The 14,805-nt window shown below is 35.6% G+C and overlaps 1 protein-coding gene across 1 annotated transcript in view; it reads right to left on the bottom strand.

The window, feature by feature from the left end:
• LOC306871778 (electrogenic sodium bicarbonate cotransporter 1-like) overlaps positions 1 to 14,805 on the bottom strand; it is a 54,833-nt gene that overhangs the window by 14,315 nt on the left and 25,713 nt on the right. The window contains exons 6-13 of the mRNA XM_079419926.1: positions 13,934 to 14,010; positions 6,724 to 6,881; positions 6,491 to 6,578; positions 5,783 to 5,937; positions 3,397 to 3,495; positions 2,582 to 2,756; positions 1,056 to 1,189; positions 4 to 275 (exon numbers count right to left, since the gene is read on the bottom strand). Of these exons, the coding sequence (XP_079276052.1) occupies positions 4 to 275; positions 1,056 to 1,189; positions 2,582 to 2,756; positions 3,397 to 3,495; positions 5,783 to 5,937; positions 6,491 to 6,578; positions 6,724 to 6,881; positions 13,934 to 14,010 (1,158 nt within the window). The remainder of the gene's footprint in view (positions 1 to 3; positions 276 to 1,055; positions 1,190 to 2,581; positions 2,757 to 3,396; positions 3,496 to 5,782; positions 5,938 to 6,490; positions 6,579 to 6,723; positions 6,882 to 13,933; positions 14,011 to 14,805) is intronic.

Raw genomic sequence — 14,805 nt, 5'->3', positions numbered from 1 at the left:
TACCATCAGTGGGCGCCATACACATGCAGTCATACTGTGTGACGTAATCGATTTTATAGTCTGAGTTGATGGGGTAATAATGAGCCAATTTCAGCATCTTCTTGAAGGCGTCATAGATGAATATGAAGCTGATGAGCGAGGAGAAGCCTTCTTCTGTAAATCGGGTAAAATACTGCACCAGGAAACTGGCGTCAGTGGCCACAAGGACTAGACAGAAGAAGGCCGACCATAGGCCGATCCAAAGACGGAACTCTAGGTAGTCAAAGTCATGCTCCCTGTGGAGGATAGTATGGACAGAAAATGAACTCAAATCCCTCCAACTTTCAAATCATCCAAAAATGAAAACTAAATTATGTTTTATTAACAAAGTTCGGGAGGAGCGCGTCAGATACTTAGCCTAATTAACACAGGAGGTTCGCACTCAAGTTAATCAATGCACGGCTATAAATACAGCTGACATACCTCTATTCATTTGATGGATAATCAGCAACCCTCCACCACCCCTTCTCCACTCAAGAGGTATCACTAGAGTTCTCACCACACTATGGGGGGTACTCTGGGTTCGGGCCATTCCTGAGCCCGGAGCCCTTCCCCAGGACAGCACACCAACTACGCATTACTATACTCGCCAAATACCCATTACCTTACTCGTGCTAAATATACGTAAGTGTGAACTCGTGAAACTACCATTAAAAGGTTTGGGGGTGGTAAGATATCCTTTGTTTTTGAAAGTCTCCTATGCTCACCAAGGCTACATTTATTTGATCAAAAATTAAGCAAAAAACAGTAATACTGTGAAAAATAACTGTTTTCTATTTGAATATATTTTAACATGTAATTTATTCCTGTGATGACAAACCTGAATTAATGCAGTCATCTTTGTCACACGATCCTTCAGAAATCATTCCGATATGTTGGTTTGGTGCTCAAACAGTTCTTGTTATCAATGTTGAAAACAGTTGTGTTGCTTAACCTAAGATTAGGTTTACTGCTAGATGGTGAGTATATGCAGTAGTTGGTTTGATGTCAAATTCTAAATAGAGATGATGAAGCACCTGCTGAAGTTGAAGAGCAGCCTTTCAAACACCAGCACTGGCCCCGTACTGCTGAGGATTGTCAGAGGCTGCCCAGCCAGGAGACAGAAGACTGCTCCAGTCACTGCTGTACCCAGAAAGCTCTCCAGCACACCCTTCACACAACACAACATGAAGAAGAGTCAAAGAATTGTGAAAACACCCAACTGAGGCCCACGCTCTGTGGAAAGAAAGTATGTTAAAGTGTGTTTAAAGCCCTGTTCACATACAGGACTAGTTTTCCATGTTCACAGACATACTATGTGATTTTATCCCATGCGAAACCGTTCTTTCTCTCACACAACACAAGTTTTTTTAGCTTAAAGGTACTCTGAGAAATATAATCTAAATTCTCACTCTCAGAAATACCTCTAAATCTAATCTTAATTAATTACTTCATGTACATAACTAATAATGTACATAATGCTAGTCCATACTTTCAATGGATTTATTATTGATGAAGCACACTGTATCATCTACCTGAATTCAATAAATTGATTTTTCACCCTTAAATTTAATTAAGTGTTGCACATGGCCTTTCATAATACCCATATCCAGACCATAGACTCCCACTCTCATTATTAATTAGCCCTTTCCAAATCGATACATAAAATCACAGGCGTCCTCTGTTAATAACTGAAATACAAATATTGTTTGGAAAACTATTTCCATCTGAAGTAGTACTTATGAGACCTGTTGCTGACCTACCATTGAAGAGAAGTGACTTCATGTTACAGTTGTGCTTTGCAATTTAATTCCTGTCTGAATCAATCCCGTGTTTTTCTCAAACAATCTTAGTTAAAATTACCTTTTTATGGCTAACTAAGGCACCCTCTGTGAAATCTACTTCAGTCCAAGTGGGAATGTCTGTGAATGTGGTATACTATTTACCACTTCATCTGTATTTTGACCTTCATCAAACACTGTGACTAAAGTTAAATATCTTATTATGCTACCCGATACACCTTCATTAAGGGTTTAAGTCTTTTTGTTGAGTAAAATAACATGGTCCTGACATCCCATTAGATGTAAAAGGAATCAATAAGGAGTGTCTCTGTACTACTCAGAACAGTCACTATAGTCACTACCTTAATTAATTCCCTCATTTAATGTTTTAATGTATACATAAATAAATCCTCAATAAAGAATCCCAACAGAAGACTCTCTGCTACTAGCTGACAAATACAGAAGGGTTTTCCTGAGCTGAAACACTGACAAGCCAATGACGTGTGAAGCAGACCTTAGCATTCATCTTTAAAACAGCTAAACATATGAACTGAGAGACTTTAACTTACTAACATGACCTTTGAACTAGAGGTAACATTTCAAAAGGAGGTCAGAGAAGAAGCTGCGCCCAGTTTGTGTCAGTTAAAGATTGACTGAGATTGAATTACACTATAATCCCTGCCAAGGCTGGACCGATTCTTATTATGAAAGACTCAGGCTCAGAAAGCACGTCACATCCATAAACTTATGCAGTTTCTCATGGTTTGCAACTGTATCTTCACCTGCATGTTCTCTGTGGCATCGCCCAGCAAGCCTCCAAACGTGATGGCATTGGTTACTGTTCCCAGGTAGATGAAAAGAATGGCAGACAAAGACTGGATGTGTAGTCCATCGTAGAAATCACTGAAGAAAAAAGGGGCTTTTCTTTTGATATCAAGAATAAGGCCTCCACAAAACCTGAAAAACAAAGCATGATATGATATGTTGCAGTGGTTTTCAATGAATTTCATTACATTTCAACATCTTCCTCTATTCACAAAATATATTTTCTCTCTGTACAGTGGGGGTTCAAAAATCTTAATTTTATTTCATTTTAACTAATAATAAACCAACCAACAATTACAAAAATTGCAAGACTTTGAAAAATAAAAGTTATCATGAACATTGAACATGAAACACTTTTTAGTATTTTCTAGGCAACACTAAAACAATTTGAAATTCATGTTAATTTTTATGAACTATTATTTAAGATATTCTACCTTTAACGAGTTATTTAAAAATATCAAATACTTTAAATAGTTGTATGTACGTTTATTGCCATTATTAAATGGTAACTGGGATAAAATATATATATATATTTAGCACAAAATACTAACAGTGCACAGAAGTTCTTTGCCAAAGGTCAAGATGTTTCTAAAACCAACACTGGAACTGTACTCCGTAAATGGAGCGCATGCTGACTTCAATGTTTCTCTAATATTAGGATAATTCTAGTAATTTTAAAGAGTCAAACAGACCTTTATCTGAACTAAACCATGGTGTTCAGAGGTTCAGCATAATCTGTTCCTTCAGAAGAACTTTACAAACATTAACTCACTTCCCCGTCCTCTTCAGCTCCTCGCCTACTGCGTGCCCATCGCTGTGAGGCATGTCTCCATTCATCTGTGTGCTATCCCCTCCAGCATACATGTTCTTTCTGGAGAGCACAAACACACAGAGATTGTTTAACACCACACTTAATGTTATTAATGCTCAAAAATAACTGTTATAGAGGAGGAAAGTGAGAACAGAGAAAGAAAGATGACAAAAGACACACTCAGTGGACTGTTCTTTAGTCATTTTAAATTCCCCAGCCTGAAATTGATTTAAAAAAAGCAAGCTCATACACTGGTATCTTACACAAATGTATTCTGCAATATGAAATCAAATACAAGATAGACATGGTAATGACATTTTATTCTTTAGTTCCTAAAATTATAATCTAAATGTCATGATATTTAAATATGTTACTCATTTAATTATCCATATGACATAATAATCATTTAAAAAAACAAGGAACAGTAGATAGAAATATAGGATGATGCATAATCTGATAAATGTATCAAGCAATAGATAAAATGATAAAATACCAGATAAAAAGACAGACAGATATACAGAATGACTTAACGATAGATAAAATGGTTAACTGATAAAATGATAAGATAGACAAACACACAGACAGATAGATAGATAGAAAACAGATGATTAGGGTGGGCAATATGAACAAAATCTTATCACGTGTATGAGAAATTTTATTTCAGCACAGTTATTTTTTATTTAAATATGGTCTTTATGATATCAAATTTTTTGATACCATAATAATTTCTGAATTCTTGTTGCCAGTGTAGGTATCACAAAAAAAAAAAAAATGAATACTAGCCTAAATAAAAAATAAAAAAACCTCAAAGCTCACTGAAGACAAGTAAACAGTCAGCGATTAAATAAGAATAAAAAAGTAATTACAGGCAACAGGACAAAAAAACTACAGTAGAACAAATAAATTAGGAATGCTACATACATTGTAAAAAGTAATCAAATGTACAAAAACTGTCCATATTCTTTACTGAGTAAATTAAATATATACTACTTCTTATTACAGTTACAAAAGTGATTAAGCTGTCACTTTAAGAGCTGCCCGGATCCAATATACTGTTGCACATGTGTTTTTTTGTTTCTCAGCTGTTTGCTTTCACTTAGGACCTAATTTAATGTGTTTATGAGGATACTTGCTAAGACAGGCATTTTGACACACATATAAGTGTGTGCATTTAACTATAAAGTAGCAAAAAATAACTCTGTTCAATACTCTGGCGCTCCATGATTTGTTCACGTGCGCGCGCATCTCTGACATCACTCAGAAACAGACTCTCAGAGAGTGCACACACATAGCGAAATGAGTTCTCTTTCACAGCTGATTGCATTTCAACAGCTTAAAATCAATTGTTTTTAAACTGCAATGCTTAAAAACATGTGTAACCAATAAGCTTTCCTGACCACGTAGCACAGCAACGTCATGTGAGTGTGTAACCATGATAGAGACGATCATCTTTACCGGTTGACAACTGAAAATGATAAAACAATAGAGAAACAATACAAGAACAGAGCAACAGATAAAAGAACTAACCAAGGATAAAACAATTTATGACAGACAGACAGACAGACAGACAGATAGACAGATAGACAGATAGATAGATAGATAGATAGATAGATAGATAGATAGATAGATAGATAGATAGATTAGATAGATAGATAGATAGATAGATAGATAGATAGATAGATAGATAGATAGATAGATAGATAGATAGATAGATAGAGTACCCGGTTCAGTCTTTTGTTTACATTCAACAAGCCATGAATGAATGTATGTGTTCTATTGTGTGCAGTGTTTTGTGTACACTGACAATTATGCTGGCATGACTGACTGTTGCAGACACACAGCTCTGCTTTATGGGTAATGAGGGCTGGTACAGATTGAGGTGGCAGGATGAGGAGGCAGCCTGCTGTCACTTCACCTCAAGCCAAAGAGAAGTGACGTAATTCATCTAATTAACCGCTGCTCTGCTCCTCTAAACTGAATGAATGAATGGATTGGCCGGGCCAACTGGCCTTTGAAACTACTTCCTGACCGTGTGTGAAATACATTATGTAACACACTGTATATGGCTTAAAGGGTTTGGCTACTATTATATTTTTAAAAAGACACACACCCATTTTACTGAGTTTCTACTTGTCATTTGTAGCAATAAAGCAACAAAATTACTTTAACCCTTCAAAAACTGGCAAACTATACATCTGACTCATAAAGGGACAGCCTCAGAAATGCTATTTCACCACTGATTGAGTCATTTCAAAACAGGAACATTGACAGAATTTGATGTGGGATATTGGTGGGCTTCAGCAAAAGAAAGCGTGAGAGGCTGATATGGGCTTCCTACATCAATTACCTTTTATCTGAGGATGGCAGGGATTTTGGAGGCTCTATCCTGATGGCAGGGTCCCATTCTCCAGGAGGGAGGACAATAACCTCATCCAAGAACTCGTCAATGCCAGCAAGGAGATCTTGTCTGTCCTTGGCTTTGTACGCAATTTCATGGAAGACCTTGATAAGAGAACTTTGATTACAGGCCAACTCTCCCCACACATGACTAATTCAAGCACAAACCTTTTTTTTTTTTTTGCTATATATATATATATATATATATATATAGCAAAAAAAAGGTTTGTTATTGAAACATGTAATATTTGGGATTAACAGGTCTGACTATTGAATTGACCTGTTTGAATTGGTCTAAGTGGCTAAATACTGCTTTTAGGATTTAACTGAAGACAAGCCCCATTTCTATTATGGCGATAATTTAAAATTTTATTCAAATTATGATTAGAAATGAAAATAGATAAAATAATAATAACAAAAAAATGAAAGCTAACTCAAAATAAAATAAAAAATGACTAATAAAATGACAAAAAGCATAAGCATAATTACTACAAAAATTTAATTACAATAAATTAAATTTAAAACAATCTAATACAAAATATTAGTAAATTAGCAGTTTAATTGTACACAAATAACATTAAATTAACACTTAAGCCATTTTCAAAAAATTATGAAGCAAAATAGGACACTAAATTGTCTAAGATTCGTCTGTACGTACCTCATCGGACATCAGAGTAGCAATGGCTCTACCAATTTCATGGTATGACTTGGCTTTGCCTTTGGGTCCAAGAAGAATGAACAGAAATCTGGGGAAGATGATAACACATTTTATTAAACAAAGTAAAACAACCCTTTTCTACCGGTTTAATAAAAGCCTCTTTTTGAACTGAACACCCCTCCACCACTAATATATTTTCCTCCTTGGCTTTGTGGGATGAAAGCAGGTCATACCTGGTGGGCACAGGCACTTCAGTCAGTGCCCCCAACATGACAGCCTGCTGGAGCCTCACAAAGGCCACAAAAGGACTGTCCAGGAAGTCCACTTCTCCAACGAGAACATTGGAAGCTTCAGCATCTCTGGGCAGCTTCTTCATGAATTTGTTATTCAGCTGAACACAAGCAGGATGGGATTTTAATGAAATAAAGCGGAAGAACCACATAAACAAAGTGCACAAATCAAGCTCCAGCACATGACATCATTAAACATACTGCTCAGCTGGCATTCTCTGCCAAGACTTTCATGAAGATGTGATGAATCCAACAACTGCAACTGTCCAACTAATGGAAATTACAAAGATTGGTGGCTGCATGAGGGATTGTTCAATAGGGTTCAGCAAGGGCCCACTGTGACTCCTGCATTCTTTTGCTCTCAAAACAGAGGAACCAGTGGTAACCAGTATAAAAACTGTTAAATTAATTTTATTTATACGGGTGGTTGTTTTTGTTCCTACCAGTGATAAAATGAAGGCCAACTTCAAAGGCAGTGGCATTTGCCAGCTCAGACTTTGAGGTCATGCCAAATGTGAAATTTACAAGCCAAAGATAATTAGTACACCCAGCTCACATAACCATAAATTAAGCAACTCCAACTTGTGCCTCCAAAGTCATTATTGTGAATTTTAACAGCTAAAAGTGTCACAATTACTCAAGCGTGTTGCATATATAAAGTACTTTTATTACTTGCAATAATGTAAACATTCATTATTCTTTAACAGTAAGACTAGCTCACGTGACAGAAGTCTATCGACATGTTAATTATAAAGCTTATAAATCACATTTGACAGCTCTGCTGATAACTTCAAAATGTGGTTACAATGCCAGTCATTAATAAACCAGTTCCCCAGTATACGTCCAACACATAAACAATAATATTCTCTCCTGAAAGTCTTATTTAATAGTGAGAGTAAGCGGTTTCATTAACCATTGACGGACAACATTGGAAACACAAGCACAATGGAAAACATTTAACCTGGAGCACCTGAGCACATGATGGGACAGACCTCACACTCATCAACAGCACGAGCATCATAGATCATTTGTTTGGAAAGTCTTGCTTTTATTCCATTATACTGTTGCAAAAACATCCTAACACTGATTATCATTGAATTACTGTTGTGAGATAAAATAAGCACATGAATGGGGTGACCTTGTGTCTTGCTTTAGAAAAGATGACTTATATAAACTTGATATGATTTGTCAATTCCGAATGTTTTTACGACTTCTCAAAAAACCTTGATGACTCCTCTTTTGTGAAATATGTAGACACTAGTTAAGAAAGATAATGTTTTATTTGTACATGTAGACTTTGTACATTTGTACATTACTTTTCCCCTTGTTTTCTTATGAGTTCGATGTAAAGTGAGAGTTCACCAGTAAGTGATGTTTTATTTTTTTTGTCAAAACTTACATTTTTCTTGATGTTGATTGACTGGAGTGAACATTTTGTTAAAAATAATCAGTTAAAGACACATGATCTAATTTCAAGGTGCTTCTGAGTGATTTTAAAAGACTCCTAGACTAATATGACCACACCTACTTTGTGGGAAAAATCTTCATAAACACTGAATTCAACTCGTGCTGGGAATTTAAAAAGAAAAGATATCATAGAGTGACAAAAATGATCATGACTATATGAAACTAAAGCAAGTGAAGAAGTGGTGGCTATAGATGGAGCTGAGTGATGTCACTGATGTTGACTGGAGGCCAGATTGTAGACAGCATTAGAAGAGGAGCGTAAAGGGATGATTAAGGTATTAGAAGGACACACCTTAAACAACCCATAGTGTTTTTCTCAGACTTATATGAATGTTTACCTCTGAGCTTCATTATCTAGGAGTCAAAAATAGGTCATCAGACGGTTATGTTCCATCAGTTAATTCATTTCAGCAGCATAATATGCTGAGTACAACACCATACAAAGCATTTTTTTACAATGTACGTGTTCCAATTTTATTACAGTCAACTTGACCTGTTAATACAATCACACACTCCAAGCAACTTGCATTAACATCAAATATCACATCTCTATCTGTCCAGCTCTCTAGCAGGTAGTATGTGATGTGGAAAGGCTTAGCTTTATCTCTGATGCTGGATTACTTCCATCGCTAGAGCAAGCAAAGATTTATTACCTCAGGCCATCAACAAGGTCTGACAGCGTGCATTTTGTGTAGTCAAGCCGTGGAACAGAAGACTTCCTGTTGCAGCTAATGCGAATGGAGCACTGTCACCAGAAATCTCTGTAAATATCTTTATATAAATGCTTTTACAGCTGAGTGTTGATGTTTTCTTCATACTGTATTTACCTTGTTCCCATAACTCTTTATAAATCATTTTTTTCAAAGCTTGAAAGACTACTAAATACATGGTACTGCCTTAAGTGGGCGCTATTTCAGAAGAAAAAGTCAGGGTATTATTGTCCTACACTATAGAAAGAAGCCTCAGGACTTCCTCCTAAGAATCATGAAATGGATATTAAGTTTAATTAAGTTATTAAGCTAAATTCACAAGAGAAGTTGTGAAGTATTCGTTACATGGGAAAATTACTCAACGGTCTACTCCACCATAACAAATCACTTAGTACTCATTCATGTTACTTAGGTTACCATTCATTTCCAGATTCTGTGAATGTCTAATCTCAGAAAGCAGGAATGACATCATCAAAAAAAAAAAAAAAAAAGTGTGAAAAGCCACGAGGCTTTCACATTGCATGACACAAACCCGAGCCATCCCTCAATTTGTGCTTACAATCACAATCTGTCCATGTCCTCTGGGCCACCTCACACAAGCAGCCTCTCAATCCCCCACTATGCCAAAAGGGGCAAGGGGCATCGCCTCTGAGTCTATCAACAGCTGAGGCCTTCCAGCAATCACATCCACACTGGTTTATTCAGCACGCAGCACACACACAGAAACACTGTCAAACATTTGCCAGCTATTTCACTTAATGCTGCATTCAGCAAGAAGGGATTCATTCCCACGTAAAAAAAGAAAGATTCTACAATTCCTGTTGAACTTCTGTGAAGTGAGTTAATTTTTATAGTTTGTCACAAATTGACACCACCCTAATGACCTCTTGGTGCTCTGTCAATGAGAGCCCAAGAACTTCCCATTAGGAATGAAAGTCTGTATTTCACACCAGCTGTGTCCTTGTGGTAGACGCTCCACTGCTTCTGTTCTGTTCATCTAACCTCAATGTCCTATTTTATCGTTAGGAAAACATTGGTAACACTTTATTTTGATTGACCACTTTATACATTCTATTAACAGTAAGTAACTTTGCAACTACATGTCAACTAGTGGTCATTAGAGTATTAGTAGACTCTCTGCTTAATATCTTCTAACACTTTATTTTGATGGGTTGTGAGTATATATGTGACCCTGGACCACAAAACCAGTCTTAAGTCGCTGGGGTATATTTGTAGCAATAGCCAAAAAGACATTGCATGGGTTAAAATTATCACTTTTTCTTTTATGCCAAAAATCATTAGGATATTAAGTAAAGATCATGTTCCATGAAGATATTTTGTAAATATAACAAAACTTAATTTTTGATTAGTAATATGCATTGCTAAGAACTTCTTTTGGACAACTTTAAAGGCGATTTTCTCCAGATTTTCAAATAGTTGTATCTCAGCCAAATATTGTCTGATCCTGACAAACCATAAATCAATGGAAAGCTTATTTATTCAGCTTTCAGATGATGTATACATCACAATTTAAAAAAATTTACACTTAAGATTGATTTTGTGGCCCAGGGTCACATATAGTCAAATTATTCTACTAACCCTAAACCTAACCTAACAGTCTATTCTGAGAGTTAGTACACATAAAGTTGCAAATTAATGAGAATTAGTTGACATGTAGTTGCAAAGTTACTTATAGTTAGTAGACTGTATAAAGTGGACTATCAAAATAAAGTGTAACCGAAACATTGGCTTCATCAGTTTTGTCATAGTGACATTGACTGTAATGTGCACAGATTTTTGGCAATCCAAATTACATTCAATTACAGATGTTTTTAGATTTTTACATGTATACATATTTTTAATATTTGATTATTAAAACGTTATATTGCATTCCAGAGTTTGGGGTTGGAAAGATTTTAAATGTTTCTGAAAGAGGTCTCAAACTCAACAAAGCTGCATTTATTTAATTATAATAAAAATAGGAATACAGTGAAATATTGTTACAATTTAAATACATATTTTACATTTTAATATATGAAGATTTCATTTGCAAAAACATATAACTCCATTTTTAACAATTTTCAAAAATCATGTTTTTTCATTGTGCATTCCAATTAATCTCAATCAAACTGCAGTTGGGTTATTTTGATTAGGTAAAAAAAAACAGCAAACAAAATAACATCATAACATAATAAAAAAAACATGATTTTTGAAAAAAAAAAACAGAGTTATCCATTTTTGCAAATAAACTCCTCATATGTTAAAATTAGGGCTGTCAATTGATTAAAATATTTAATTGCAATTAATCGCATGATTGTCATGAGTTAACTCGTGATTAATCGCAACTTAATCACACATTTTTATCTGTTCTAAATGTACCTTAAATTAATACTTTAAGTTTTTAAAACTCTAATCAACATGAGCATGGACAAATGTGGATGCTTTAAGCAAATGTATGTTTATTATTAGTGAAGAAGACTAGACATGTTTCAAAGGTCATACACTCTAAAAAAATGGTGCTATATAGCACTAAAAGTGGTTCTTTGGCTCGTAATCATAGGGGGAACCACTTTTGGTGCTGTATAGTACCAAATCTTGGCGCTTCAGTGGTTCTTCAGCGGTTCTTTGGCATGACTGGGGGACTATATAGCACCGCTACCAAATACAGAACCTGTTAAACTCCTGTATGGTTCTTCAGCGGTTCTTTGGGGTGATTAAGGGTGCTTTCACACCTGCCTCATTTAGTTCGGTTGAATCGCACTAGAGTTCGTTTTCCCTCTTGGTGCGGTTCGTTTGGGCAGGTGAGAAAGCAGCAATCGCACTCGGGTGCACACCAAAAGCGGACCAAACAAGCGTACCGAGACCTCCTTGACGAGGTGGTCTCGGTACACATTCAAACGAACCCTGGAACGGTTCGTTTGTGGTGAGAAAGCAATCCGACCCAACAGACCAACGAACCAAGCGTTATCATAATTCATAACGGGAAATATGTTATATAAAAAGCAGCAGTCAATGTCTTTTGTGTCTAGCAGTCAAGCGCTTTGAGTACCCAGAAAAAAAAACTTTGATTTTGTTAGTGAGAATATTTGTTATTGCAGTTGAAAACCAAAGACCACCTCTTCATATTAAAATGTTGTGTAATTTAATTACTATTAATTAAATTCTCCGCGCATTACAAGAATGCTGTCCTGACGAAGCCTTGATTCCCTCTGGCTGTGTGTGTGTATATATATATATATGTGTGTGTATAATTATATTTTCACTATATATATATATATATATATATATATATATATATATATATATAGTGAAAATATAATTATATATAGATAGATATATTAGAGAGGAATGACAGCTACATTCGTTTTGCGTTTGCCAGGACAGCTATAAAGCCGCAATAAGCCCGCGGAGCAAACTTGTCAATCCATCTTGATGAACGACACAGAGGAACGTAAACAAGTGAACTCTGACCAATAAGAGGACAGCTTTACTCACATGTGACTTGCATAAACACAGTTTGGTACGCTTTGCAATGTTGCCGTGTGAAAGCGAACCGAACCAAGAAGAAAATGCAACAATGTAACAAACTAATCCCTGTTTCGGAACAAAGCAAACGATCTACAGGTCTGAAAGCACCCTAAGGTGCTATATAGCACCACTGCCGTACAAAGAACCTGTTATTTACGCGCCAACAAAACACTGTTGGTGCTGTTTAGCACCATTTTTGTTGAAGAAATACAGTGCAATATGGCACCTCTTATGATTCTACATAGCGCCATTTGACAAAGGTGCTGTATAGCTGTACGAGCCAAGAACCACTTTTAGTGCTTTATAGCACCATTTTTTTTTAGAGTGTAGATGTTTTTCAAATAACTTGTTCATGTCTATTAGACACATGAAAAAAGAACATAGAAATACCAGGTTCTCATTACATCTCTTTCTTTGCACTGAGCAATTTACTTACACAAGCCTGCACAATTTGCACGACAGGGCAGCTCACTTCTTCTGAACATGCAAAATGTACATTTATTATTTATTATTACATTTGTTTGCCTCTCTGTGCTCACATACTGTAATTTGATGCAGCTAAATTCTGAATAAAACTGTTTTCATTGTTATATTTTACCGTTTCTGTTGTTAGACAACGGAATTAATATGAAATAGTGACTGAAATGTGACCCATTAAGACTACACCAGCTCTCCCTTCCAAGATGTTAATCTGCACAAAAATCCAGATTTATAATCGAGTCTTCGTCTGATGAAATCAAATACACATAAGATAAAGACAATAGCTGTGTTGTGATTTCAACTATACTTGCATGTAAAATTAGAGGAGCAACATAAAATCTGGACTAAAAACTCCTCTCAGTCCAATTGTGTTATCTATTGTTGCTAGGCGCTTTTTTGAAAAAAGTCTCTGAATCTAGCGACAAAGTCGTTAAGTTGGCAACACTGTCAGCATCTCCATTTCTCCAACTATGGGTTAGACAATAAGTCAAACAGAAAATGCACGCTGCGTTAATCGCGTGTTAATAAAATTGGTGCCGTTAAAATTAGTTTGCGTTTACGCGTTATTAACACGTTGATTTTAACAGCCATAGTTAAAATGTAATTTATTTCTGTGATACCAACTTAATTTTCAGCATCATTACTCCAGGTTTTAGTGTTACATGATCCTTCAGAAATCACTCTAATATGCTGATTTGGTGTTTAATAAACATTTAATTTGAAAACAATCTAATATTACAGTTTACTATTTATTATTTCTGTGAAAACCATACTATTTTTTTTAAGGATTCTTTGATGAATAGAAAATAACAACATTTATTTAAAATTTAAATCTTCTGTAACGTTAAAAGTCGTTATTTGCACTTTTAATCAATTTAATGCACCCTTGCTGCATAAAAGTAAAAAAAAAATCTTCCTGGCTCCAAACACACACATGAACACATGAACAATCTTGAAACTGGACTCACCTGATCTTTCTCTGGTTTGTCCGAGATATCGTTCAGGCTGCTTGATGTCAAGTTGCGATGTGTGGTGGTTGGGCTACCTAATAAAAATTTATGAAAATAACAGATCAAATTGAAAAGAGCACTGTTCCATTATTTTAAACACAAAGTTTTTAAAAAATAGTCTACAAATAAATCCAAATGCAGAATAAGCAAGGGCGCTGAATGTGAGATGAACCATTGGGGAATCAGTGGGACTGACAACACTGCACAGAACATTAATGTGTTTTTTTTTCCCCCACAGGCTCTGAATTGCTTGAGTCCATGCTTTTAAAAGTAAAATAACTTAAATTAGGAAAGGTGGTGTGCTAGGCAAGAAAGGATCCTACTGAAAGGTTAACTATTAACCTTGCAGAGTTCAAGTCATTGTCATCATGCTGTGAACAGCATAGCAGGAGAACAGCACAGTGAAGCAAAGTATTCCCAATGCTACAGAACACTTATATCGACTAAGATGTCAGTTTGATGCAGCCAAAAGAAGAAAAAGGAGGCTGAATAGAGATGAGGGAGGTTTAAAAAGAAGCTTCATTTATGAAGCACTTAAAAAGAGAAAAAAAGTAACTTAAAAATAAAAGAAATAAAAAGAAAAACATACTTCACATCCGCCTTCATAAATCCTACATTATCAGATCAGAGCTGCTTATTAATATGGTTATGGTCATGATGACACGGTGATCTCCAGTGGAAGGTTCCACAGAAATGAGTCCAATGTGATTATTAGAAGACTTTGGAATGTAAATCTATTAAGGGTGAAGAGCATCATAACGGGAAATTCTATATATTAAAATTTATTACATAACAATGCCTACAGGACTGACTAGCTAAACATGGGCTAC

The sequence above is a fragment of the Barbus barbus genome (assembly GCF_936440315.1).
Source record: "Barbus barbus genome assembly, chromosome: 6".
Lineage (NCBI taxonomy): Eukaryota > Metazoa > Chordata > Actinopteri > Cypriniformes > Cyprinidae > Barbus > Barbus barbus.
Note: the sequence above shows the minus strand (reverse complement) of the source record. Positions and strands in the feature narration are given on the sequence as shown.